Below are 24,756 nucleotides of genomic sequence, written 5' to 3' on the forward strand. Positions count from 1 at the left end.
TTGTATAAAAACAATTGTTTCTTTTATCATTATATATATATATGTTTATATATTTATATATACATATATTTATAAATATATATATATATATATATATATATATATATATATATATATATATATATATATATATATATATATATATATATATATATATATATATATATATATATATATATATATATATATATATATATATATATATATATATATATATATATATATATATATATATATATATATATATATATATATATATATATATATATATATATATATATATATATATATATATATATATATATATATATATATATATATATATATATATATATATATATATATATATATATATATATATATATATATATATTTACTTATACACGTAGTGATACATACCTGGGTCGGGAGTACAATCAGAGCAACGCAAATCATGATAATCATGAAGAGCTGAGTGGGCCAAATATCAGGAACCAAGTCACCATATCCCACAGTCGAGAAAGTGACAACTACAAAGTAGGTGGACTGAAACAAGTTCAGGTGACGGTGACCAGCTCGTTGGAAGTGCTGGAGTCCACACACGCTAAAAAGGAAAACATAAAAAGATAATTATCTATCTCACGCCTTTGAAAACAACGAGTATTGTATTATTTATTTTGACAGATCCATTCATTTTTTCATACTTTACGGTCAATCTCAACACTTAAGGGCATACCAAACTCGCGCTTAAGGCCCCACATACGTTAAATCGCAACTAAATTTTCTTTGAACTTATATTGCATTTGACGTAATAATTTTTTTTCGTCTTAAAATGCCATTTTTATACTGAAAAAGCAAGCTTTTCTTTGAAATTAATATATGGTTTTGAAAAGAAACGAGTTATGAATAGGTAAAAAGTTTGTTTTTTTTTATTATTTTAAACTCCATTATTGTTTCTAAAAACGAAAAAAATCCAATATTTATTCTAAAAAAATTGGATGTATGTGACTACCGGCTTTTAGCGCAGCCGGACGCTTAATTAATCAAATAAAGTAATTGCAACAAGAGAGATTTTAGCGTCTTCAATCAGTCTCTGAAATTTAAATATTGTTTCATACATTTACATACACGATTTGCGACAATTGATTATTGCGGAATGGCTTTGCTAAAATTCAATTCTTTATTTGAGGTCTTAAAAAAGTATGTGTTATAAAATATCTAAAGTTAAATAATTTTATTATTAATTCATCGTCAATATATTGTAGTTAATTAAATCTTCAAAATTGGTCAACGATGAATATAGGAATTTTGATATGTTCTACTCGACATGGTCAGCACTGAGATATAGTTAGTCGATATTCATATCGTGATGTGTCCCTATTTTCACATAGCGACTTGAGCTTTGCTCTTTGATTTTTCTCCTTTCCCTCCTTCCCGTTCCTCTTCCAGGTATTTATATTAAATAACAAATGTGAAATTTTGTAACTGGAATGGTACAAAAACAAGTTTTTTGTTACTCATCAATTTAAATGTATTTACAACATTTTGAGTGTGTCCAAATACTTGTTCACAAATTCTGGATTATCTCCAATTACATGAGTTATTTTCATATTATTTTTTGACATCTCATCAAAGATGAAGAAGAATATGGAAGTCTGGGCATTTACGGGGCTGACGACCGTCATAGGCTGGTTTAAGTGATCACTTTACACACGTGTAACATTCACCAATTCTACCCATTATTGACAACCACACTACTCAAATTCTTGGAAGTTCTATATATATGAACCAATTTAAAAACCTTGTTCTTGAATCACTAGAACTTCACTAGAGACATCTATTGGTGAGATGTAAAGAATTTTTTATTAAGCAGCTTCTTATTAAGCAGATATATATATTGGTTCATATATATAGAACTTCCAAGAATTTGAGTAGTGTGGTTGTCAATAATGGGTAGAATTGGTGAATGTTACACTTGTGTAAAGTGATCACTTAAACCAGCCTATGACGGTCGTCAGCCCCGTAAATGCCCAGACTTCCATATTCTTCTTCATCTTTGATGAGATGTCAAAAAATAATATAAATGTATTTATTGTAATGCTCTGTTAAATTTCCAAATAAAAAAAAATATTTCCACAAAATAAATCAAAGATATATCAGAGAATATCAAGTTTTACCTTGTGAATACTAGACACATCAGGGTAGCGCACAGGATCATGAGTTGTTGAGATAATGCAGATTGGGATTTCTGCATTGCCCTGTGCAAGTCATTCTGAAATAAAAAAATTAAGTTCCTTTTTACAGTTTGTCTGGATTTCATATATTATGTACCTATTTTGTAAATTATAACATCAAAACACCTTTACATTGTCCAATTAGAATCAATAGACAAATTCATCCTTTTTATAATCCAGCACCATCAAAGAACTATTTAAAAAATTCTTTTATTTATCGAGTTGTGGGAAATTCAATGAATTTTGTACCCACCTTGATATGTTCTACTCCAATCTTTCAAACTTTAAAGCTAAATTGTTCGAAATCTTATAAACCTAAAAAGGTAATTCTATTCCCTGTCCTTTCCTTTTCTTCTTTTCCTATCACTGCCATCTCCTTTTCTCTTTATCCCATCCTTGTCTCATGTTTCTTTCTTTATATAGACTTCTCTTATGTATACTTGTGAAGAACTGTAATTGGTACTCATGATTGTATTTTTTGTATTCTGATGTATCATATATTGTAACTGTTGTTCTCCCATCCAATAAAATAAAAATAAAAATAAAATATAATAAACGGATACTTCTGATACTTATGATGGTGGAAATAAAAGCTGAAGAAGACCGAGGAAAACTTCGCATTACAACGAGGAAAACTAGTCGTAACAATATAATACTCAAGTGGTATAAAACAAGTCATCAAGTAGATTAAAAAAACATGTTTATAAACAACATTTGTACATATACATCAGGTATGTCAAATACTTGAAAGCGGTTTAGTCAGAAGTCGGAATAATGCACGGGTACGTATGAGGGAATGCATTTATGTGGAAAAGGCGAATAATGCTTGAAAAGTCAGAATGGTGCGGCATTCTACTCTCTCTCTCTCTCTCTCTCTCTCTCTCTCTCTCTCTGCCTACCCCTGCGAGGAAGCGGTGTAGTGTTTAGTTAATTATATAAAATACTTACAAACATATTGCCCAAAGACCGCTTGGCTAGCCAGCAGTTCAGGAATACAGGAATGAAGAGATTTCTCCATGGTGGGTACAGTAACTAAAAATATATTAGTGTAGAATACATGATAGAAATACAATTTAATATAAAATAAGAACAGCGTCTTAACTTTTTTAAATTTTCAAGTGAAAGATAAATTTAAAAAAAGCATGAATTTATAACAAGGCTGTAAAATTAACATAGTTCTATTATATATACTTGTACGCCGACAAAAGTGACACATATCGTAAAGATAATCGTGATAAACTTTACACTAATCTATGGGGATTTTTCATATTGCAAAAAATAAAATAATGTATTGTAAAAAGTAATAAATAAAGTACCTATTGTAAAATGTAATAAATAAATAACTCTCAAATATTTTTTACACCAGTGTTTTGTGATTTTTGACTTTTTTTATTTGTATCTTGTGATCCTTTGATTTTAACCGTGAAAAATATTTCTCCTAATTTTTACATAAAGTGTTTTTTGGTTAAATAAACATATTCCAATAACTGAAGTGTATTAGAATTATAAAAGAGGATTGTAAAATACAAGCCATTGATGTTATTTCGGCTGAATGACTTAGCTATTTGATAAATTTACCCATTTGAAGTAAAGTATTGTATATATGTAGAACACTAATTATTAGTTGTCTTAACATATCCCATTTGATCATATAAAATCTTATCCAAAACTTACTCCATATGTTGGTCCGAAAATACTTACAGTAATGGCGAACGGTACCGTGGTGACCAATTCGAGAATGAAGTGAAATGACATTACTAGCTGCCAGACATTTCCCTGTAAATTATCAAAATGATCAATCCTGCGCTGCCTTCAAAATCTTGAATTGGAGTTAAAAGGTATTCAGATGGCGTAGAAAAACGTAAAAAAATGTCACCGTTAATGACATCACTGATACAGTGACAATATGTACCAATTTAAGTGATATAAGTAAATTACTAATACTTATATACGTTGTATAGGTCGGGAGCCACATGCGATTCTTTGACCTTTTAAGTGGAGCTCCGGCAAAAATATCCGCAGAAAGGAAGCAAACTAAGAAATTTTCATATCGATGAAAACCTGGAAACGTGCTTAAAATAACGACAAACAAACCTGACTTGATCGAACATTCAAAGGAGGTGCAAGGACATTATTCGCTGTAAGTGTTATGTATAACTTAATAAAATAATAAAACCCTTATCCGCACCCCAATGGTGCATAGGGCACTGCTTCATATAAACGCAGTGTTATCTTGATCGTTTGCACATGAAGGAAAGGTTATCAGCCCTCCGCTTCAGGTACCAGTCCAGGGTAATATTGAATAAATATTACAGTGAAAAAATCACTTACATTTATTTGCCCCCCCCTGGGAATCGAACCCGGGACCTCCAGAACGGTAGCCGAGCGTGCTGACCATTACAATGACAATTAAAAATATCGTTATATAGTGTGAAATCAAGTTTTATTAGCCGTACCCCGTTATTTAATAAAGGTTTTAAATTATATTATCTTAAAGGTGAATATAATTGCAAACAGATTTAGCTCTCAAGAAAAACTTTAATCGTTGTTATGTGCAAATTCAGCTCTTTGGGTTAAATTTGCCGACCACTGCGCTAAAATAAGATAATCTACATCTAAAGTATAAGAGTCCCTTACGGAAGAAGTTTCTACGTAATCATATCTCAATAGTTATACAAAAATAACAAGTAGGTACCTGGTAAAAATTCTAATACAAATACATTATATCTAGCGATTTATATCCGTTATTTAAATATTAGCATAATGTAACCTTGTGACTGGAAAGGGAAGGGGGTGAATAATTGAAGTAGTGACGTACATAGCACAAATCTTTTCGCAGAGTTTCGCAGTATACACTTTACGACAGCATAAAATTTTACCGCAAACATAAAGTAGGAAACCTTATGAACCTTTCCAAAAAGTTCAAGTATCTCGATCAGGAATATTGAAGCCAAAGAAACTTTGTATTGCGTAGAAAATTCAAAAGTAATCTGCTTCTAAGCCTTATTCGCACACCAACTGAGAATAAAGTATTGACGCAGTATTTTCTTCACCGTTAGTAACATTAAGGCAGTGTGTGCAATTCTCCGATCCAGGTGATATGAAATAAATATTGGATTGAAAATCATGCACATGCACAGCACTCTCCATAATAGTCAAACAAACTTACTACATTCATTAATTTATTCAGCTATCAGTTTGCAATTATCTATTCATTTCGAGTTGAAATTTCACTTGATAAATAATAATACCACTGTTTTCAAATCTATTGTGACATATCGCTCACTCCTTTCAACAACGTCAAATATAAAAAAATCGTAAATTTTCAGTTGTTTTACAATTTGTGTCCAATGTTTCAATTTCATGTTTTCGGAATGCCCAAAAAATGTACTATATATATCAGCAAAAACGGCATATTTTAACTTAATATTTACCCGCTACAGGGCAGAGAGTTTTGTTTTTGCATGTTGAAGAAAAGGTATTGTTTAACTATTTTTCAAATGCACTAAATATTTTTTTAATGGAGAAAAAACCTTCACATTTTATTTAAAAAGATCTGTTGTACAGTAAAAACTTCAATTTATGGCTTGATATTTATTATTAATACATTGCATTATATTTTTAAACTTTAAAAATGTTTTCCTGAAAAATCAAGTTTTTTGATTTATGACGTTCTTGAAAGGAGTTTGTATCTATATGTTTCGATGCACTCCACATCATTTTCAAACACCGTATTTGAAATTAATTTTAAATGAGTTTGAACGTAACTAAAAAATGATGCCAAATGAGTATTCTGAATTCTGTCTTTCATTTTAATAAATCAAAAATTGACCCTACAGCTTCAGTTTCGAAGTCAGCCATTCACCTAGTTGCATTACAGAACCGTACTATTACAAAAAATTGTAGTTTTTCTTTTATTATTATATACCATACTTAACAGAAACGCAGAAAACGCGTTTGTAAATATGTTTACTCACCTTGTAGCTGAGATATGCCAGGAGCATGGACTCTGTAAGAGATATCATAGCCAGGATCACTTGAACTATCCACAATCCAATGGAGCGATTCACCCACATGATGGCTTCCCAGTTGATTACGGGGCGCTCCTGAAACTCCTCCTGGGTCAGCTTCGCCGACAGTTCCAACATTGATGTATTGCCGGCCTCGCACCCATAGCTATAAAAAAATATTTTTACTCTTCATTTCTTACGTCATTAATTAAAACCATTTTTTTCGTTCATAGAATAACTATGTTTATCTGTTTAAATATAATAAAGGTACTTATTTATTTTGTACAAAAATGTTAATAATATTAGTATATAACCACTCACTGAGATTTTTATGTCTAGCGGTTTTGAGACGTACCCGTCTCTTCGTCAGAACAATCACTACCACAGCATGCAAACAATATCACCCTTCGCCACCATAGCACGATTTACACACTTAAAACTACACAAAATGTTTAACACATGCGATTTTTGGTCGACCCGAAGACTAACATGCACTTAATTTTTTTCAGCATAAATATGCGTTACGAGCCGAGATTAAACATGCACTAGAGTTACACATATCAATAAACCAGCTCATACACTCGTAGAATGAAAGGAGTAGGTGGTGTTTGAATTGGATATCGATCAATCGTCAATATCCAATTCAAACCGTACGTCTCGAAACCGGTGGACATAAAAATCTCAGTGAGTGGTTATATACTAATATTATTAACATTTTTGTAAAAAATAAATAAGCTAAAATGACTAACCACAAAGGAAATGCTTTAAATATTTATAATATTGAAAATAAAATAAAGGTATTTCATTCTATATTTTGAATACATTCTCCTCAACGCAGTTGAAGTAAATGATAGAGCTATGAGAGCTATCGCGTAAGTATTGTAGTCGAGGCCTTTGTATCTAGTAAGATCTAGAAGACATCTAGTAAGATTTCAAAAATTCATCTCTGTAATATCGTGACACTTAATCATTATAACATTGAGGCAACATGCTCAATCATATACTTCAGGAACTAGTTTTAGGTAATATTAAATATTTGTAACGGTTAGAAAATCACTAATAATTATTTTCATCCCTCGAGAATAGTACCCGGTATTTTATGCACCATAGCCATAACTTTTTCACAAACGAAACGAACTGATTTCAAATAGCTCTTTTACTATTATTTAAAATGTCAGACACTGATTTTTCACCCTATGGATAATATATCAATATTCCAAGTGTTCCAACTTAAGATTAAATTTTTACATAAAATAAGATGAAATCTGTATGTATGGCTAGTTGTATCGCTTGAAATTAGTGAAGTCAAATTTATTGAATTGTACACACATGGGAAAGAGATTTAAGACCGTTTACACAAGCGTAAAAGAGAATCACTTAAGCCAGCCAAATTCCAGGTCGTAGGTCCTGAGACGCACAGACTTCCATCATATTTCTAATAAAACGAAAGATTATTCATCTCAAGTTGAGGTACCTTTACAAATAATTAGTTTACCATTAATCATTTCCGAAAAACAAAAAAAAATGATGACTCTCAATTCATATTTCTTATGCCGACAATAAGGAAAATATCCTTCTGACGTTTTATATTCATATTTTACTTCTTCAAAACCATAAGCGGGTTAGTTTAAATAATCATCAAACCCTCATCCGCACCTGATGGTGCATAGGGCACTGAATGATGATATGATATGAACGCAGTGTTATCTACAATCTAGATCGTTTGCACATGAAGGAAAGCTAATCAGCCCTCCGCTTCCAGTCCAGGGTAATATTGAATAAATAATAGAATGAAAAAATCATGTACATTTATTCAAGCTCCCCCCCTAGGAATCGAACCCGGGACCTCTTGTATGGTAGCTGATTGTGCTGATAAAATTAATTTGTTACTTTTAATTTTTACCGTGAATTTGTGAAATTAATAAAAATTTAATACTGCATTGTAATAAAATAAAAAATAATGATCGTTCTGTGACTTATATTTACGGCCTAAAATTTTAAGATGGAATAACTCCAGAACCAAGTAAAAAGAAATTGGATAAAATTTAATTTAAAAACTAATGAACTTACCACGTTGCGTACTTTGGGTCTCCCTCCCCCATTACTCGGAATATGTACAGGAAGCATGTTAGCAATTTGAAAAACAAATTGGCTATCCTGATGCGTAGACCTGGAAAAAAAGACTTCATTTATTTTCCGTTTTTTCAAACTTAACTCAAGACTATAATTTCTTCTTCTTCTTTACTTCTATACTAAGTGTTGATAGGAGTACTGACGTTTTAAGGCTACGTATTTTATTAATTAAATTCCATAGATTTAGATTGGCATAGTATTGGCCCATACCTACTTTATGTTTTCATAAAAATAACTTTTTTGTAGAACTGTTTCTTAAAAGGTAAAGTTTTTAAAAATAATGAAATCCATTTTTACTTCTAAAAACTTAATATCACACATGAATATAAACCTGTGCAAAAAGGGCATTTTTTGTCAATTTTTACACTGATGTTATAAATTTTAAAAATATTTTTAATTTTATGGCAATAAACTACGGTTCTACTATTTTGTATGATTTAAGAAGTATTGCTATTTTGCAATAATTTATTTATATACGAGTATGCATACTAATATATTTTATACATAACCTATGAAGATCAAATTCAAACTTTTAGATTTGAGCTTTTGCCTAAGATCACCCTGTTTATGTAGTAGAAGACTTCGCTAAGTAATATCTATCCATTTTACATTTAAATTACATAAGGTAAATACCACTTTTTGTAAAATTCTAAAATGGCACGTGCTTTGATGCATCATTTTCAAACACCGTTGTTTAATAAAAGAGGCGGAATACATCGAAACTCTTATCACAATAGATTAAAACGAATAATGGTTTTTACAAAGTAAAATGTAAATTTACAATAGTAGGTACGCGATGACTGCAACATAATTTTCCAAATAAAGTTTCGTAGATCTTTTAAACATTCCAACCTCCATTTAATTTTTTTTTTCAAAAACCAATCGGATGCAAAAACCAGGTATTAATAGGCGCTAAAATATCGCTCACTCCTTTCAAGAACGTCATAAATCAAAAATCGTCAATTTTGAGTTGTGCATGTTTTCGTAATGCCCAGAAAATGTACTATATCCCAGCAAAAAACGGCGTATTTTTAGCTTAATATTTACCCGCTACAGGGCAGAAAGTGTTATTTTTGCATTTTGAAGAAAAGGTATTGTTTAATTATTTTTTTTAAATATAATAAATATTTTTCAAATGGAGAAAAAATATTCAGGTTTTACCTTAAAAGATCTGTTGCATAGTAAAAAGTTAAATAAGTGGCTTGATATTTATTTTTAATACATTGTATTTTATGTTTTAACTTTAAAAACATTCTCCTGAAAAAACAAGTTTTTTGATTTATGACGTTCTTGAAAGGAGTGAGCGAAATGTAAACTACCTTTAAAGTAGGCATTTTCATTACCCAAATATTTCTCCAACACGTTAGAAGAAACATGGACCGTATTAACCTTTAAATACACTTTGAAACTAAAACTTAACTTGAATACACTTTTCAGTACTGTCAGCAAAACTTTGTTAACATTTTGTGATTTGATCAAACTGCTTTATTTGCTCGTAAAGCCGGACAACTAAATCTAGACACATTTTAAACCCAAACACCTCCTTAAAAGACACTTCTTAGTTCCAGACGCTTACGCCTCCATAAAACTTACATCTCTAAAACCTTTTATTTTTTCTTTAATGCGTATTACATATCGCTCACTCCTTTCAAGAACGTCATAAATCAAAAAACTTGATTTTTCAGGAGAACGTTTTTAAAGTTTGAAAATATAATACAATATATTAAAAATAAATATCAAGACACTTACTGAACTTTTTACCATGCAACAGATCTTTTTAGGTAAAACCTGAAGGTTTTTTCTCCATTTGAAAAATATTTAGTATATTTAAAAAAATAATTAAACAATACATTTTATTCAAAATGCAAAAAAACACTTTCTGCCCTGTAGCGGGTGAATATTAAGTTAAAAATATGCCTCTTTTGCTGGGATTTAGTACATTTTCTAGGCATTCTGAAAATATGCATAACTAAAAATTTACGGTTTTTGATTTATGACGTTCTTGAAAGGAGTGAGCGATATGGTACATATCTCGTATTTTAACAAACCTGCATACCTTCTCAAATTAACAACAACAAAAAAAAAACAAGATGTTTTACTGAAACTTTTGTTTCATTTCAATGTAAAATAAATTTACAATAACCGCGAAAGAAATGAAATTTCTATGACATTATTAATTTAACTACTAGAGATTTCATCAAATCACGAAAAATTTATAAGAGATTTAGTTTGAGAGACAAAAAGAGAAAGCATCTCAATAGAAATGCAACAACACAACATATTCATAAACGTAAATTATCGCAAAATATAATGATAGATATCACTTTCACAATGCTTCGCAGGTATCACAATTGTTTATAAATAGCGTCTGACGTTTACATCTTCAACGCTAGCATGCGCGACACTATCTTATTCTATCACTTTGTCTTGTGTAACGTCACGTTTTTTTGCTTCACTCTCGTGGCGTTGGAATATATAGCCCTTTTTCTGTTTCTCCTTATGTTATATCTTTCTTCTCTCTCGTGTAACGAAAAGTGCCTAGACATCTCCTTGAAATTTCACCCTCAAACGACGATATTTCCGAGTAATGATGCTCATTACTATTTTATTTTGTTAACTAATATCATTGGTACCTAATCTTTGATTTTGATTTTGGTACAGATGTTTTAACGCTTTCGTGTCTAATAAAACCAATAAAACAGGCACAGGCGTAGTCGAGTAGACGCTCGAATGCGAAACTGGCGTTGCGGGTTCGATCCCGCCGATTGTAAAATGAATTCAAGAAAAATTTATTTTCAATTAGTCTGGGTCTTTGCAATGTATTTTACACGTCTATTTTCCCTTTCCTTCCTTTTTTATCTCCAGACAAGCCTCTAAAATAGAGGCTTTGCGGGTTTGAAAAATAATACTTTAGAAACGTCTGTGCCAAAAGGATTAGTTTTATATATATCATGAATTTTGGATATGCCTACATGTTTAAAATTATTTAAATAAGCGTTCACATACCAGAGGCAAAGGTATTCACATAATTACATAAAATTCGATTTGAAACTAAGCTAGGATGTATGTGTGTACGTACAATTTAATCATGCAAAACATTTTAGTGCTCAATACGCTTGGATATCCTTTTGTTACCCGAACTATATATATGAGTGTGTACATAGCCCGTATATTGACAGCATCAGAGGACACAAGTAAACCGGGACAGAGTGAATACTGGCCGGCCATCATTGTTGTACATATCACGGTACATGTCGGAATAGCCCACTGAGATAACGAATTTCGCTTTCAATCATGTACATGAAATATATGACATGGTTCGATCCGAGCCCAACAGTGATCTGTTCTTCAATCCAGCTTTTTAATCACTGTAAAAAAATACGACTCATCTATTTTTACCGGTGTATGAAGTGCTTTTAATGACATTTTTAAAGGTTTTTACTCTTATATTCGTAATCAATTTTTATTGTTTTAACCCATGTACAGGTCAACACTTACGCAAGTCAATCACAACTCAATTTTTTGAACTCCTACAAATATCATAAATTCGTTAACGCTTAATGTTTGCGTTGGCTAAATTCATGTATCGATAGTTTGAGAAAGCTTTCGTTTAGCAGAGATCCTTTTATTTAGATGTTTGCATGACCCTAACCGGATTATTAAACATACTAAAAGACGCCTGAAAGCATGTTTTTTTTTATTTTAAGCAGCTTATAATTTGACGAGATATTTTTTTTATAAAAATTCCAGTGATTAACTTATTTTATCAAAATAAGTCAATCAGTAAGCGTTCTTAACTTCCTCATTAATATCCCTGATACACTTCTTTATTTAATGTTTATCAACTTAATATTTATAATTAAAAATTAAAACTTTTAAGTGGGGTACAAACGTACAGTCAACACATTGAAATTATTAATACTTCCCAACATTGTTGTAGAAAATGTATAAAATAAGTTTAAACTTGATTATCATCAATTATAAAAAAATAATTGTGAGAGATATTTGTATGTATCTGTCTTGTATAGCTGCTTATATGGTAAACCAAAGCAACATCGCTAAACAAGCTATTCTGGGGATTCTACGTGTATTTGTGTTCGATATCAATTAAGGTGAGTGACACTCGATACGAATGTCCAATGTTGTCGACCAAACTATGGCTAATATTTCGACTTTTTCGACAACCTTCTTAATTCATAATTGTAAATTGTCATCAATTCTGACTAAAAAATAATATTCAAGAGAACTGCAAGCCTTAGATAGATTTTTTTTTGGACAAAACTGAAATATGCCATTTGTCCACTTTTGCAAAATAGAACACTGAAACTTTTTTCATCATTCCCACATATTTACACAATATGGTATATTCATACAGAAGCAGAATCGGGAGTAAACTAGATTTTTCACTTTTTGCAATATGTATACTCTGCATCCCTATATTACACATTACGCAATCATATTTACCTTTTCGGTTTACTGAATAAATAAAATGTTATCGCGTTTCCTTTTTCCATGGGTAAATATTGATAAAATTGGAATTTTTTTTATTCAACCCTCTGGTTAAATTGAATTTCAATGCACTTTGTCCTGTTAAAAAAGTTGTATCAGCGATTTGATTGAATTGCATTCATAAAAATAAAAATAGATGCAATTTTATGCTCCAGTCTATTATTGATATCTGTATTACGTATCAATGTGTGATGATATTTTTGTTTCATTACTGCCTTACGTACCAATACGGGGTTTCAAATTTATAACACGATGGATATCAAAACGCTATTTCTAATTTCGTTTTTTTTTATTTGAATTTCAATTCGGCCTTTTCAATGACCAAAGGCATTGTCAACATTGTATACAATTTTGTTTACATTAAACATTAATCCCACAGTTTTACTATGCCGTAAACTGCGAGCTTTGCGATTTCACTCAACATGATCAAAAGTTTTAGTACGTGGAAATCAAACGGAGCGTTATGGTTGAATTTGAAAGACACTCAAGATTAAAAGCTGTACAATGTCAAGCCGTATGGCCAGATTTATTCGTCATTGATATTCTGGATTACACTACAATCCATGCCCATATCCACAGTAAACGTTACTTTGTATCAAACATTACTTTGTATCACAAACGTCAATATTTACGAGAAAATATAATGCTTTATTCAAAGCCAAAATTTCTGCTTGCAAACTGATTCTTTGTTGAGACCTTATATTTGATTCATGAGAAATTTATTATCTATGAGTATTCAAATGTAATTATCTATGAGTATTTAAATGTTTTAGAATTTAAGAAACCCTGATGATGACAAGGTTATTATCGAAACCAGTTGGTTAAAGTGTACTTATAATAAAAAAAAAGTTTTTACAAAACTGTTTAATTTTATAAATATATGTTTTGTTAACTTTTAAAAAAAAAGTTCCGTACAGGGTTTTGTTTTTCCCATTATACATGAGATTAACTATTGAGAGGTTACTTTATAAAACAAGGTTTTTTAAATCTAAATAGATAATTACATACGTTTACGAAAATAATTTCACATACAAGATGAGAAATCATTTTTAAAGATAATATCGTGTACATGAAATAAAGGGTTAAGTTTTTTTTTATTCATTTAATATATTTACATTTTTATTTGTAACATAATACATTTGAATCATTTATACAAATGGAGAACTTTTATATTTCGATTCGCTGTGCCTCTCCATAAAAGAGGCTGTGCTCTTGTGCTTGGAAAGGGAGTTACACCCGTGGTTTAATGTTATATAATAAAAGATATAACAGTTTTGTTTGTATATTTTTTCAAGATTTAAATGTAAAGAGCTTTTAGTATTTTTATATCATCTATTTTTTTTATTTCTATAGTTTATTGAAATGTTTGATTGCCAAATATTTGAAGTTTTGCTGAAATTGCTTGGTGTTGCGTTTTGGAGTAGAAATATCGTTTGAGAATCTCGATGATATTTTTTTTGTTAAAATTAAATAATAGTCATCCTTTAGTATTTGAAAAATTGCGTTTTTTTAATAAATGGAATTTATATTTGGGACTTAAATTTTAAAATTTTCTAAATAATAATTTTGTTGGATAAGTATACGTTTTATTTTTCAAAATAACTTTAATTATGGTTTTCTGTACTATTTTCACTGAGTTCAGTATGTTGTTGTATGAGCCTCCCCATGCAACATAACTACGTTTAAAATTACTAACCACACGCTCAATTTTATATTGAAAACTTTAGACGACCCTGACATTTGAAACACATAAATATCTAAAAATTTAAATTGCTTATATTGGTTATCAATCACAAGTAATATTGAAAATCGCAACAACCAGCCAAAGGTAAAAACACATACTCCCATTTTTTTTCAATTTTCCTATCTATACCGTATATTGACTGTTTTATGTGTTCATTTGTTGATAACTCCTTTATCTATTTTGAGATATTAATATCACTTCAATACAAGCACGAGTTTTAGAGAATAAAATTTGTTTATATAATATAAATCCCATTAAATTACTTCCGACTGGAACAAAATCACATTTCTCGTTCACCGAGTTATACTAATCAGAAATTTGATAGGAATCAAAATATTTTAATTTTATGCATTGGGAAACTGAACTGTGTGTCCGCCAGAAATGCAACTTTTAGTACTAATGATTAGTTTTATTCGATGGTGTATGTATTTTTGATCGAAAACCGATTTTTGATATCAAGGCATAAAATACCATCGAAATGTCATTCTAGCTTAGATTAAAATGATCAAGAAGTATCAAAATATATTATTTTCATTAATGTAAGATTTGAAAGTAAGGTTTTTTTTTAATATAAAGTCTTTTCTAACGAATCGCACATTGTAAATAAAAATATTTGTTTTTTACCACTGGAGTTATATTTATTTTAACTAAAAAAAAGTTACATATATCAGTTAACCGAATTTCGCCGGCAGTTTTTTTATTATTTTATATTAAATCATTTAAATTCTTAACGTCTTTCATAATTTTGCTTGATATCAATAATATTGAGAAAAAAATTAACATTTTCAATTGGTTGCCTTATTGAGATTTGATGGACGGTCACCAATTTTTGTGCATGCAAGATTTTTTAATACGTACATTTGTAAGTTATTTTATTTATTGTTTTGGCATTCCCTGGAAAGAATGATGAAATCGTAAATTGTAATTCATAGGTTAATTTTTTTTAGAAATACTACTTATTAAGGCCAGAGTTGTATCAAGTCAATTAAGTAACACGGAAGTGACAAAGTGTGAACTTAATTAAACTGGAATTGGATAAAGTTTGAATTGCATTTCTGCAAGTATCAATCCTATACGATGAGGGAATACTTACACCGCTGCTTGTAAGTACAGTCAATATCTTAACGTCAATAAACCTTTATTGAATGGTTGCAGTACTGAGAAGCAATACGTGATCATTTTTATTCTGTATTTGTATCAATATTTCATACAACAATTATTTTTTCTTTTAATAATTAACGAGCCTGCGTTTACAACGCTTTACGCATTTTGCTTTATACATTTTGACTCAAGCTACTCGTATAAATTCTCAAATACCTGTTTGCTCAATTCTTCTTCTTCTTCTAACCCTTATCCGCACCCCAAAGGTGCATAAGGCACTGCATCGTATAGAAGCAGTGTTATCTTGATCGTTAAATACACGAAGGAAAAGTGATCAGCCTTCCGCTTCAGGTACCAGTCCAGGATCATATTAAATCAATATTAGACTGAAAAATCACTAATATTTATTTTGACCCTCTTGGGAATCGAACCCGAGACCTCCAGCATGGTAGCCTAGCGCGCTAACCACTAATCTATAGAGGTGGACTCAATTAACACAACCTATTGCTCAATTAACACCTTTGTATACCAGCCGCTGCAGTTACACATCTTTTTTTTTCTGAATTATTACAATCCCTTTTCCTTATTAATTTCTATTCCCATAAAACTGTAATGTCTTTCACCGCCAGCATCGTCGCTTATCCCTCAAAAAATATTTTATTCATCGATCCTTCAATCTGGAACGCAGACGTTTTACCTTACATTTATGTAGCTATCGATCAAATTTACACCGTGTCGATATGATGCAATGCCTATTGCACCATTTGAATACGTAGAGGGATTAAAAAAGAAAATAAATTTTATTGCATCACTAACTCTTTTTTAAAAGAATTATCATAAATGCCAGATTTTAAAAGGTTGTTAAAGGAAGGATATTATAAATAGGGTTGATAGATATCAAAATATAAATAAATCGCAATTTCCCCGAGTTTTGAATAAAATGAATTTTTATTGAATCATTTTCGTGAATGGCGAGAAACGCGCATCAGGAAACGATAGTTTCTTATTCGAGAAACCTCCCAACTTTCGTACGACGTCTCCCTCAATAACAGGCAATTTAACAGGATACCATAAAAATATTTATACATTTTTTTATTTCTCATTATTTCGTTTCGCTTTCACTCCGTCAAATTTTCCTCACAAATTCGTCTTATTTCAACGCCATCTTAATAAATCTGTCACAACTTTTTAATACAACTGCTCAAAAACCAAAAGCACTATTTTATACTTACGTATATATACTCAAATTCTCCTGTACACACAACATAATATATTTCTTGAATTCATGAATAAGATTCGACTTGATTTGGTATTGTATTGACTTGATTGCGTTTGCATAAATTACAAGGATTATAATACACGTTAAACCTATTCTAGATTTGATCCTACCCGTTTATGTTTCATACCACCGCACCGTTTTAAATAGTGATTCAAGGAATTATCAGAAAAATGCTGAACTAGTTTATTACAGCCCTCGTTGAATTGGTGACTGAAGCTTTAAATCAATATCTTTCTAGCAACTAAAATAAGATTATAGATGTCTCACAGAGAAAAAGCAATTTATAGGAAAGGTATATAAAAGTGTTTCTAACATTTTGAGTGTGTCCAAATACTTGTCCACAAATCTGGATTATCTCCAATTATAGGAGATATTTTTAAATAATTTTTTAAGAAGAATATTGAAGTCTGGGCATTTACGGGGCTGACGACCATCATAGGCTGGTTTGAGTGATCACTTTACACAAGTCTAACATTCACCTATTCTACCCATTATTGACAACCACACTACTCAAATTCTTGGAAGTTCTATATATATGGACCAATTTAGAAACTAATGTTCATAATATTAATTACTTAACAGTGTAGATGCAGCTGAAGAGAAAGTGGAGTTATCCATAAATGCCAGCGAAACTAAGTGGATGACATTTGGATGGCTGGATTACTTCAGATCATCCCTTCAGTTGAAGGGCATTAATTTTGAACAGGTTGACAAATTTAGATAACTTTGCATCGTGGTGACACAGACTCTTGACCCAGATACTGAAGTAAAATGCAGAATTGAAGCGGTTCACGTTGCGTTCAATAAAATTAGATTGCTCTTCTTCAATGATTAACCAATTTTATGATATATGTGGTCTGCATGCTATATGGCTCTGAAACCTGGACCCTTAAGATGAATACAATGAATTGAATACAAGAGTTTAATATGTGACTACATCGCAGAATGCACCGTTTTCCCTGGATCGATAGGGTCACAAATGAAAATGTTTTCAGAGGAACTAGATCAGATAGAGAATGTTCATCGAATATCAAGTTTCGTATGATCTCATTTCTGGCTCACGTATATCGTGGAGAAAAATACTACATTTATAATTAGGATGGAAAAGATTGACGGTCACCGAGGAGCCGGTATGAAGCAAACATTATGGCTGCACAACATCCGTAACTGGACCGGGATAAGAGTCATGGAGGAGTTGGTCTGGATGACGCAGAACCTTGAAGTCTTTGCTTAAGTGATCGCCATCATTGGGAAGACTTTAATGTAATTTGCTGGTTGCCTTGAATCAGTTTGTCGGAGAGCAGTCAAATCATTTCCGGAGAGAATAGTTAACGAATAACTTTTAAGAACTTCATCTTTGAGAATCACACGGCTTAATTTTTTCAATTTATCACGTTACTTAAATTTATAAGTTTAATACTAAAAAGACGATAGTTTGAGCTAACTTGATCAGGTCATAATTTTGTTTATGTAATTCATTTTCAGTATGGTACATAAGATGAAATTACCAGACTTCTAAAGGCAGCTTTGTTTAAAGTTATATTTGTCTAAAAGGCTCACGGAAAATACATGTACATACGAGACATATGCAATCAAGTCTGTCTACTTCAGGAAGTATGATTTCTTTTTTATAGATAATATTTTTGACGGGATTTTATCCAAATGATGATTTTTACGGTATTAGTTGTGTAAACAATTGTCTTATAAAAGTGAACAAGTGACGAAATTAGTGACCTAATTAATGGAAAACAGCTTAATGTTAGATATTTTTTGATTGGATCACCTACCGATCGAACCGAAAGAAAAATCTTCATATTTTAAATAATTTTAAAACCATAAGAACTTTTGAAACAAGCACTCTTTATCTCGAGGTTTAGTATAAAGATTAAAGTAAAAACAAATGATTAAAAGAATTAAGTTTTATTTTCAAAAAGTATTACGTTCCATTGATGAAATTCTCTACAAATAATTTACTTTTCATCCCAATAACTAATATTTATAACACAGACCCTGTAAAAATATCTTCTTACTGCCCATAATTTTTAAAAATTAAAAATGCATAAATGGATAGTAGAATTTAAATCTACATTTTAATCCTGAAAATATACACATAGTCTCCAACTAACGAGAAGACGCGACGGAGATAAAACTTAATTAAACTGGATTTCAACAAAGTTTGGATTGAATTCTTGGAAGCGAGATATAGTTTTCACGATGAACGAATAACTACACAACGTTGAATTACATCTATGTACGTAGGAACAGTCAATATCGCAGCGTCACGCATCTTATTGAAAGCTTACAGCACGTTGAAATGCAATTCTGTATTTCAAAGTTTCCTTTATTATTATTTTACACAAAAGACCCTTTGTGATAAGCAGCATTCGATGTTAATATTACACGATATGTATTCTAAATCTAAAATCAAATAATAAAAAACCAATAAAAACATATTTTTTATTAAGCACTAATTAAAAACTTTATATACTCTATATTTATGAAATTTTCTTAAATCTTACATGGATTTCGTGGTTTCTATTCTTAAATAAAAATAAAGAGTAAAACTATCATATTGCTAGACAAAAATTTAAAGAGAAAACAAAAAAATTACAGTTGTAAACCCGAGAATATTGTTCTGCATGAATCTTTGGTTCGCTTTGGAAAAAATACATTTCATTTTCGTGAGACAAAAATAGTATAAACACGTTTAAAATACTTGAAAATTTGCTATATTATTTTCCTTTGTATATACGAGTACAAAAGTAAATATTTGCTCATATACAGGTTGGGCCAACATGAACCAAATGATGTTATATTAATGTTAATATTTAATGGTAATTTTTTTTTAATAAAAATAAAGTAAACATGAAAATTCCTCGCGTTTAAAGTAAAACTTTTAAACTTCTCGAAAGCTTGGTTGTATGCATCACTCTCTTTTCATTTGTCGAGAAATACAGGTATATTATTTCAAGAAAAGAAAATGTTTATGTGGAATGAAATTTAAGAAAACCTCTATTAAGTAAATGAAATATTTATTTTATTTATTAATTACCATCAGTTGTTACCCTTACGAAGGAATTATGGGTAAATGTGATTTATATAATTGGTAATTGATAATTTAGACAGAAAAATTTCTAAATTACGTGAGAATACCACTAACCTTTGTCAGAGTAAGTTAAGTTTAACTTTTTTTCTGCTGGTTTCCTTTGCTACGTTTTTATACGGGACATGCTTTGAGAGAAGAAATTATTCTCACATACTTTTACCAGCTGGTTGGATTTGGAGAAGGGGAGAGTTTTACTTTTGAATCTGATCCAGGACAATTTGTTTTTCTGTGCTTATAAAAGTTTCACATAAAAAAAACTTAACTCAATGGCTCTTTTTGAGCATTTTGCGCATCAACGTTCCTGATTCAATTTTATTTTGCACGAATACTTGTCATGGTTTATTCAAATCTTAATTGTCATGATTTATAAGTGTAAACTTTCAATTAAGAAGTATTGCAGACTGAATGCAGTCAAAATGCGATCCCCCAGACAAATGTGTCGCAAAACGATGTTTGATAGATGTTCGAATGATGAAATAAGGAAAGAATGCAAGGCTAAGATAAGTATTATCGATAAAATTAAGAAAGGTGTGTTGAGAAGGTTTGGACACGAGGAACGTATGAGAGAGGAAATAACGGTTAAACAAATTTATGAGGCGAATGTAGTTAGAAAAAGAAGCAAAGGAACCGTGGAAAACCTGGCACAATCAGGGATGTCAAATACTTGAAAACTGCCAAGTCAGGAGTCATAATAATCGTCGGGTATGTATGAGGAGATGCATAAATGTAGAAGAAGCGAAGAATGTTTGCAAAGACAGAGTGGTGTGGCGTTCGATTCTCTCTGCCTACCTCTGCGTGAAAGCGGCGTGATGGTAAGTTAGTTAGTTTTTACAGCAATAATAAAGGCTATCAAATTTAGCGAACAAGGAGTTAAACGAATCTGTATCTTTCTAAATAATTCGGTCTCCCTCCTTTGCTCTTGCGGTGTGCGCCATATCCTGCTAATACCATGTGTTGGGCTATATGAACCTAGTATGGAAATATCTTAAATAGATTTCGGAATCGGGCCTTGGAATAACCAAGCTCTGGAGATTACCAAGAGAATAGCTAATCAACGATCAGGCATAGAACACTATGTTATATAGCGTTTTAATGTCAATAGGTCAATGAAAATTAAGCTGTGGCTAGTCGAATCATACACAACACTTGTCAAAAATAACGTCGAAGTTTTTTATCACTTTTTAACTAGGAGCTATTTGTGGTGTTAAAATGCTCCTGTCATTTTTCAAGTTCTACTAATCGTCTTTTTGAAAAAAATTGACCCATTTTTAAGTATTTCAATTTTCATGAAAGTCTGCAAAAATAAAAACCGTCTGGCGTTAGTTGGCCCACTCTGTAGTGCCTTCGTTGTATGATGCATGACGTAATATTCCCACAATTCGCATTCATCTAACTCCAATTATATCTGAAAAGCAATGAAATATTCCCTAGCTCACATATGACAGACGTGTTGTAACATATTATTTACAAGCAAAATTATGGAAACATTTTGTACGTATTCTAAAATAAACAATATTTTCATGTTCCTGGATCTCTGAATCTGTCAACAGAACTATCAAGTGAAGTTTTTTTTATAACGTGGCTTAAAATTGTATAAATGAAGAATGCAAAAATATTTTCATAGAATGCAAAGACAATGGTTTGTTGACAATCAGTTTCATTGATGAATCACTCTTCTATCGAAAATTAAAAAATAAATAAATAAAAATATGTATAAAAAAAACAATCAAACAAAAAAATCTAGTGCATGTTTGACCTCAGCTTGTAACTCATGTTTGTGCTGCAACCTTTAGTCCATGTTGGTCTTTGAGTCGACCAAAAATCGCATGTGTTTAACATTTTGTGTAGTTTTAAGTGTGTCATTGTCGGTGGAAGTGATTGTCCTGACGAAGAGACGGGTACGTCTCGAAACCGGTAGACATAAAAATCTCGGTGAGTGGTTATATAGTAATATTACTAACATTTTTGAAAAAAAAATAGTAATATTAGTAGATTATTTTTTAATTAAGTATTAAAAGTTGAAAAAAACACTTAGATTGAGTCTTGGTAAAGCTATACTGCTATTAGCGTAACCCCTATTATATATATTTATAAGTCTGTGCGGGCTTTTGGTACATCTTTGAATAAAAAATTTCTGTATTAAAAATCAAATATAATCAAGTACATATTGACCACTATTATTTGTGACCTTTTGCCATTTTTCGGGTAGCTTCATAATTCCATCGGAATAGAACTTCTGTGGTTTATCATCGAAAAACTTGGCCAAGTGATTGATATTCAGCGGCTTTTCGGTCGACTAATTTTTTACCATAAAGAGATTTTTACAGAGACTGAAACAAATGCTAAGCAGACAGTGCAAAATCCAGACTATATGATGGATTAATCAAAAATTTCCAACCAAGTACCATCAATTAGTTCAGAGTCAAATCGAAACCGTGATTCGAGAAAGATTTGTATTTACTTTGAATATGTATAGAAAATTTCATGTTAAAACAAATTTTATGTTACCTTATTGGCGCAATGCATTCGAGTTAGTTGAGTGTGGTTTAGAAAATTACTATGTTATTTCTTGCAGCCTTTGTAACCGAAACTTTGTGTCGACTGTACCTTTTCATATTGTTAACAAAGACGCCAACTGCGTCGTATTTACGAAACATTTAGAAACAATGTTCATTTTCATAATGCTGTTAGCATGTTATCCAAGAACGACAAATAAGCTTATTTATGTTTCATTTTATTTAATAAATAAGGTTAACAATTTACACTGTCAAGCATGTATGATTTTGACTAAATAATGCACTGAAAACTCTGTTTCGTGAATATTATACAAATCCGTCCCATGGAGATAAGAGTAATAAAATATTACTGACCCCATCTGAAAGTTTGCACTCAAGAAGCATGCATTATAAAGACACATCACATTCCTTTGAAGGGATATTACATACAAGACATCTTATATGATTTTCTTCAGTAATAACAAGGTAACTCACCAAGTCTCGGAAGGGAAATATTACATACAACCTTTATGTGTTATTCGCATTACATAATATGTTACGTATGGATTGTAACTAACTAACTAACTAACCATCACGCCGCTTCTCCGCAGGGGTAGGCAGAGAGAATAGAGCGCCACACCACTATGTCCTTGCAAACATTCTTCGCCTCTTCCACGTTCATGCATCTCCTCATACATACCCGACGATTGTTACGACTCCTAACCTGACCACTTTCAAGTATTTGGCATACCTGATCGTGCCATGTTTTTCTCGGTCTTCCTCTGCTTCTTTTCCCACTAACATTCGCATCATAAATTTGTTTTACCGTTCTTTCCTCACTCATTCGTTCTACATGTCCAAACCATCTCAACACACTTTTCTTAATTTTATTGATAATGCTTATCTCAGCTTTACTTCCTTCCTTATTTCACTATTCGTACATCTATCATACATCGTTTTGTCGCACGTTCTTCTGAGAGATCGCATTTCAACTGCATTCAGTCTACTTTCATCCTTATTTTTCCAACTCCATGTTTCACTTCCATACATTAGAGTTGGAACCAGGACTCCGTTGTGCACTGCCAGTTTAGCTTCCGCTGATAGGTTTTTATTTGCTATAACTGATTTCAGTGCACCATTCACTTTGTTCCCAGCATTCACTCTCCTTTCTATGTCTTTACCAATCTTTCCATCCCTAGAAAACATACTAACCAAATATGGATTGTATTGATATATAGTATAATAAATTAAGTTTTCCATAGTAAGGTGAATTAATTTAATTGATATTTATTGTTTGTGTTGGATACGTTATCTTTTATCGGTTATATTGTGCCTGGATTCAATACTCCTATACACCGAATGCAAAACCTCGGCAATGATTTTGCGGACCATATCGATATCTGGAATATGTCACTTCCTAAATGTAAAGCAATAATAATTACAATATTTAAGGCTAGTACTTAATTTCTTGTTTTTTTTTTCCTCATCTAGATACGTACTTTTCAAACCAGTAATGTACTTAAAAAGAGAAAACATTATCTTATCATGAAGTTTACATGTAATATATTATATACAAATTGTCTACGGCCGTTATAAACAAAACTTTTTGGTATTACAATACAATTAATATAGGAAACGTAAAATGAAATTATCTACAAATATGTGTTTATATAAAAATGCGTCAATTATTCTTAAATAAAATTAACGTTTTAAAATAAAATTCATCTCTCTGAGTCAATCCTATTATTAAGTGAAACATTTAACTATAACACGAAAAGAGCTGAAATTTTTGGAAAAAAATAATATTTATAATAAAGTCATGCCAAATTATAGGCCAAACAAAATTTCAAACATAGATAGCGCGTTATCTTTTTAGTGTGATTTCAACATTGGATATATCAATAATGTAAGATTAAATTCAAGAAAATATGCATTATATTCCATAATATTTTTTCAAGAATTTTTTAAACTATTTATTTTTTTAATTTTACAGGATTATTTTTATTCAATACCAAACAGTATTAAACTGAAACAATTTATACTTTGATTATTATTAATAATTTAACTGTTGATTTATAAAACCAAAAAAAATGCATTATGAAAAATTTTCATATTTCTTTTATATTTCAAACTCTTATAACTCGAATATTTCAAACTGTTGCGACT

At 30.8% G+C, this 24,756-nt stretch overlaps 1 protein-coding gene across 1 annotated transcript in view; it reads right to left on the reverse strand.

Moving 5' to 3' along the window:
* SLO2 (slowpoke 2) overlaps positions 1-24,756 on the reverse strand; it is a 170,912-nt gene that overhangs the window by 37,004 nt on the left and 109,152 nt on the right. Inside the window, exons 3-8 of the mRNA XM_088271766.1 lie at positions 8,294-8,393; positions 6,191-6,389; positions 3,915-3,989; positions 3,162-3,245; positions 2,157-2,251; positions 400-583 (exon numbers count right to left, since the gene is read on the reverse strand). Of these exons, the coding sequence (XP_088127892.1) occupies positions 400-583; positions 2,157-2,251; positions 3,162-3,245; positions 3,915-3,989; positions 6,191-6,389; positions 8,294-8,393 (737 nt within the window). The remainder of the gene's footprint in view (positions 1-399; positions 584-2,156; positions 2,252-3,161; positions 3,246-3,914; positions 3,990-6,190; positions 6,390-8,293; positions 8,394-24,756) is intronic.

This window comes from Brachycentrus maculatus, unplaced genomic scaffold (genome assembly GCF_059751285.1).
Source record: "Brachycentrus maculatus isolate JH-2025_06_01 unplaced genomic scaffold, ASM5975128v1 h1tg000029l, whole genome shotgun sequence".
NCBI lineage: Eukaryota > Metazoa > Arthropoda > Insecta > Trichoptera > Brachycentridae > Brachycentrus > Brachycentrus maculatus.